The 5,605-nt window shown below is 44.7% G+C and overlaps 1 protein-coding gene across 1 annotated transcript; it reads right to left on the bottom strand.

Moving 5' to 3' along the window:
* Window positions 1-1,766: 1,766 nt before the first annotated feature.
* LOC125544387 (ras-related protein Rab7) lies at window positions 1,767-5,248 on the bottom strand. Its single transcript, XM_048708054.2, has 7 exons — window positions 4,955-5,248; window positions 4,764-4,790; window positions 4,284-4,383; window positions 4,052-4,198; window positions 2,905-2,985; window positions 2,692-2,837; window positions 1,767-2,131 (listed from the first exon to the last, which is right to left on the bottom strand). The coding sequence occupies exons 1-7, from the start codon at window positions 5,008-5,010 to the stop codon at window positions 2,068-2,070; spliced, it is 621 nt and encodes a 206-aa protein (XP_048564011.1). The 5' UTR covers window positions 5,011-5,248; the 3' UTR covers window positions 1,767-2,067.
* Window positions 5,249-5,605: the final 357 nt, after the last annotated feature.

The raw sequence follows: 5,605 nt of genomic DNA, 5'->3' as shown, positions 1-5,605 counted from the left end.
CATCGAAACGTCAAAAGCCATTAGTCCACTACCTAGCTAGCGTTTCTGAACCTTCTGGCCACCAGGTCAGCAGGATCCGGGAAGACGGCATGGTATATAAGCTCGTGCGGATCCACGAGACATTATCTGCGACATCGATCGACTGTGACCCCCACCGACGTCAACCATACCTGCCAGGACCAGCAGGGAAAGGTCCTTGCACTATGGTTTCCCAGCAAAGATTGCTTCGCCATCGAGTTTTGGACCAAGTAATTATGCAGCAAATAGATAGAAAAAGAACTACATCCGCAGCTCAAGGTGGATGAGAGCAAGTAGATACTCCCTCCGTCCCATAAATTATGTGCTAGTGTCAATAACGCACTTATATTATGGAACGGGGGAAGAAGTTCTAAGTATCATGGGCCAAAACAAAGCTAAAGTCGCAAAAAAAAAGGAAAAGCACGAGCTGGTAGGGCTTATTAGTTGGAAAAGGCTTATCTTCTACCGGCCGATTGCACGCGTCCGTCCGCCGGCTCCGTGGCCGTTTGCTCGTGTGTTGATCAGACGGTCGACAGTGTCCCCACGTCCGTCGAAGCCGCATCTATTTTCCTGCAACTCATCTGTTGTTTCAAGACAGTCATTCCTGCAACTGGGTAACAGTACGGAGTTTTGGGGCTCATCTGGAAACCGCGTCTGTTTTCCTGCAACTCACATGTTGTTTTAAGACAGTGATTCCTGTAACTGGGTAACAGTAGGAGGTCTCGGGGCTCGTCTAGATTAGAGGGCGAGCGGCTGGATTTGGGAGCCGGCGGACGGGTGCGGCGGCGCAAGGCATTGGGCCACCAGGCCTTATCCATCGCGGTGGCGACGACGACTTGCTTGGGATCGGCGGTGGCCGGCAACGACTCAAGCGGCTACGATTCAGAGATCGGCGGTTTCTACAACAAAGATCTTGTTTTAGAAATAAAAAACGATTCGGTGGTGAAGTTTTTTTTTCAGCAACAGGGTCTAGTTTTAGAAACTTTCTGCAACACAGGTCTTGTTTCGAAAAAAAATGGTTCGGCAACGAAGTTTTTTTTCTTCTGCAACATGGGTCTTGCCTCAGAAACATAGCCCCGGTTGCAGAAAGTGTTGGAGGAGCACACGATGTTAGAGTGGACGAGACCAAGCATTGCAAGACGACGCATGTTTCAGAAAACATAGCTTCAGTTGTAGAAATCGTCAAAGGAGTGCCCAGCGTGGGAGCTCGTCACCGTCATGCTGAAGTAGAGGCCACGGCTATTCTCGAAGCAGGCCCCCTCGGTGAGCTCGATTTAGTCAAATCTAACGATGATGCACCATAGTGTTGCGAAAACTTCAATTTAGTTCCTGCACGCCGGTGGGCTGATTTTGCGGTGGATTGACGGCGACGCCATGCGAGGCGCAACTCTTTCAGGGCCGGGGGCAATAGTGTTGTTTCTGTAACAGAGCATTTGTTATGGAAAATAACAAGTGGGCATACGGGACATAGACACTACATCCAACGGCCGTCGAGGCGAGCAGATAGAATCTAAACATCGGCCGGTGAAAGCGTAGCGTCACCCTATCTCGAAAGGCACTCGGGGTCAGGGGAGCGTACCCTTTGCGGAGGGCACACGCAGAACAAAATTGTAAGACAATGTTGCTGCTCCTTAAACAAAGAAATAAGTATTCATAATGCTGAGTATTTCAAATTTTCAACCGAGCAAAATATTCACAAACATTTAGAAGAATTATGCCCACCTCGACCAAAATCAACGCTTTGGAGATCAATAAGTTACAGCTGCATGAATATAATCGAGGCTTAGGCCATATATATCCCAAATTGTATCAGTAGTACCATTGTGCACTCTTATTGCCGACTCAAGAAACAGGGCGGGCTGCTCATCGGTACTCCATGAACCGAAACCATAGTTGCTAACTATCTTACAGGGGTTACAAAAGTGAATTGAGTGGCTGCATAGCCACCCTAGTGTACATTGTCAACTCAAAAGGAATGCCCAGCATCACTTAAAAAGAATAATAACACACACAGTAGGCAAAATCTGGAAGGACAAAGACAGCTAATCGCTAGCATGCACACCCGCCTCTCTGTTCAGTCTCGGGGACAGGATCTGCAACTGTTTGGAAGTAGCTGAACGGCAGAAAAGAGGAGGTTGTGAGCAACCAAAAATACAACATTAATAGGTGTAAACAGCTCTTCTATCTTTGTTGAACCTAGTTAGAGGTACCCTAATAAACACAAGCTAATTGTTAGATTTCAAAGAGTTGCATTTTTTCTTGTCGTGACGTGACATCTTAGGAGCAATCTCCTGTACAGAGGTTCAGCACATCAATAACTCAAAAGATCAACAAAACAGTTTCCTTAAGAGCTGTCATGCACATTGATAGTCTTAGCGTTTGCAAAAACAAAGTTAGAAGTACTGGACAAGTATGAACAGAAGCTTAAATTCATACTAAAAATCTTAAGTTTGTCAGAAGCCTTACACAGGACATCTAAACAATTGTCTAAATAAAAATCCTCCATAGAGGATATATAACAGAATGCAGCTATCCAAGCAGGTTGTGTATGGACTTCCAGTTTAAGATGACAGAATATTCAAGAAAAATAGAAATCATGAATACCCAAGATAAGCTTAATCCATGTTAAACAAAACCTTGCTGACAAAAAATGATGCAAGTAAGCTGACTCACATGTCCTGATCACGCTCATGCTCTAGAGCAAGCTTTGCAACAGACAAAAATGCTTCATCGACGTTGTAGTCTTCTTTTGCAGAAGTTTCATAATAAGGAATGTTCCCTTTTGAAGAACACCAATCCATTGCTTTTTTCTCAGAAACCTGTGTGAAAATTAGTCAGTGGTGCATCTAGAGACAGTTGTACGTTATATTTGCAACAAAAACTGACCACTCTGCTTTTGCCACCATCTACGTCAATCTTGTTCCCAAGTAGGATGAATGGGAATGTTTTGGGATCTGAGGGGCTAGCCTAAAAATCAAATGGAAAATAGACATGTCAATTAAATTTATCAAGACGCTACAAGCACTACAAGAGATAGAATTGATAGTATGGCAAATCTGTTTGTATGATTAAACATATGCCCGGACATTAAAAAACACAAAGTTAACCTGATAGCCCACCAAACAGAATACAGAAATCAATTAAAGGGCTTCACATAAAAATCAAAATACCCAAAAAAAATCTGCATCAACCAACATTGTCAGCAACAAATGTACTCTATAAATAATATATTCTGTTCCAATATTATGCACATCCAGATATTTATATATATGCTTGGAGAACATAAGATCTTAATAACAATATAAATGACCTTGCTACATACTCCAGAATTATCAACAGCCGTAACAGTAAGCAAAACTAAATAAGTCTAGATTGTGTATCAAGCACTAATAAACTTGAAGTGACCGTTCACCTTGCCGGAATTTACATCAATGCCATGACATATGCATCTTCAAGGCAAAAGGCAGTGGCAGAGCTTCAACGAGATTTGAGACGGTGCTAAATGAGCTTTGAACAAAGTTGAGGACCCAAAATAGTGTAAATATAAGTGCTAATCTGAAGAACTCCTTTTTGCTGTGGGGGAGTGGCCCCCTAACTAAGCTCCGCCACTGGCAAAAGGTTAGGTATTGATACGCTTTCATTGCTCAATTGCAGTTCTAGAGATGTTGACAGTGCCTGTGCAGCTTTAATAAATTGCCAGTTTGCATAGTGAAACTGCTGAAGTATGAAAGTTGGCAAGGTAACTTAATATGTCATCATAGCAAACCATAACTGCACCTATATGAGTAGTTTATTAGCTTATAGGCCTTTATTGCTCTTAAAGAACACATAGGGAAAAAAGATACTCCAGCATGCTCGGATCTGATGGAGTACTATGTTGGCATGCTGAAGCCTTAGAAACATAATGGCAGCATCATATCAAGCTGTCATCTCATAAGAACAATGTTGGAACAACAAGTGATGAATTGCTCTACATTGTATATCTACAACCATGATCAGGCATCAAATGACATGCAAGATAAAATAATCTTACCTGATTGAGGAACTCATCATGCCATGTGTTGAGCGTATCAAATGACTTGTTAACATTGACATCATAAACAAGCACACAGCAATCTGCCCCTCTGTAGAATGCGACACCAAGACTCTGGAATCTCTCCTGCCCGGCCGTGTCCCAGATCTAGAAACAGAGCAACCCCAGATGTGATTACAACAGCAGCCCATTTCTTCACTGTGAAAGAGCTGCAACTAGGCATTCCACTCACCTGCAATGTGACAAGCCTGTCTTCAATGAGGACCTCCTTAGTGACGAAATCCGCACCAATGGTAGCTTTGTACTGCTGACTAAACTTGTTGTGAACATATCTAGATAGAGTCAAGCATATCAAAGCCCACAGAGTACAAAAATGAGGCTAACATTCCAGAGCATATACATGGGCGTCCTTCTTCCAATTCCATCTTTGTTAAATTGAATCATTATCCTCACAAACACATGCACCAGAGGGGATTTTCAGCACAAAATTCATGTTCAGAAGCTGGGGTTTGCTGCCAAATGCGTTCCTGCAGCTAAATGGGTCAAACGCTTGCGAGTAAAAGGCACAAATTTGGCACATGGTCAGGCACCGGTGCATCAATTGCTTAGAGCGAGCAAAAACGAGAAAAATACAGCAGAGCACGGATGAATCCGGCAGCGGTTAAACGATGGCGGAGCAAATGCGGTCCATTAGGGGTCAATGCTAGGATACTGGTTCATGAGCGACGTCTTCCCGACCCTGCACAGGAGGACCAAATCAGACAAGCACGGGGATTACAGCCACAGCCACAGCCACATCCAAATCGAGCCCCCCACCCACCCGAAAGAGAAAAACTGAAAATTTCGCAGAAATTAGTGGAATCCGCCGGGGGGACGGATCCGGGGGGGAGGGAATGGGCTTACCCGCTGTCGCCCAGGACGATGACCTTGAGGAGGGTCCTCCTGCGCGAGGTCGACATGGATGGGGACGATCGCGATCGATCTCTCCCGGCCCGCGGCCTGTCGGCTCGTGGCGAGGCGCACGAGGGGGGGAAAGAAAATGAAAGCACGGAGGGAGGGAGGGAGGCGGTGGTGGTGAATTCGATGTGATCTGGGGCGTGGTCTTAAATTTTTTGAAAGGGGTTCGTGCGAGGATGACCGTGGTGGATGGAGAGAGAGAGAGAGGAGGTGAGGAAGACGTGTGCCACTCTGCCACTGCCAGGCGAAGGAGGAGAGAGATGGCCGCCGTGGTGGGCCGGCTCGGCCACGCGCGAGGCAGGCCGCTTTGAAACGGTTTGGGCGTTTTTGGTTCACTGGATTTAAATTGCCCCCTTGCATCATTTGTGGCCCGACCCAATAGAGCCTGGCTGAGTGAATAGCTAGAAATTCTCAAAAAAATAGAGCTAGAAATTCTCAAAAAAAAAGAGTAAATAGCTAGAAATATAAGATGTTTAGACGGAAATCCCTTTCGGAGCTTGGCCTCCAGTGAGGCCTCCAAATACAAATTTGAAATTTCATCGAAATTCATATTTTTATATTTCAAAAAATTCTGAAATACAGATATACATGAAGACA

Source organism: Triticum urartu, chromosome 3A (genome assembly GCF_056163025.1).
Source record: "Triticum urartu cultivar PI428250 chromosome 3A, HENAU_Tu73, whole genome shotgun sequence".
Classification (NCBI taxonomy): domain Eukaryota; kingdom Viridiplantae; phylum Streptophyta; class Magnoliopsida; order Poales; family Poaceae; genus Triticum; species Triticum urartu.
Note: the sequence above shows the minus strand (reverse complement) of the source record. Positions and strands in the feature narration are given on the sequence as shown.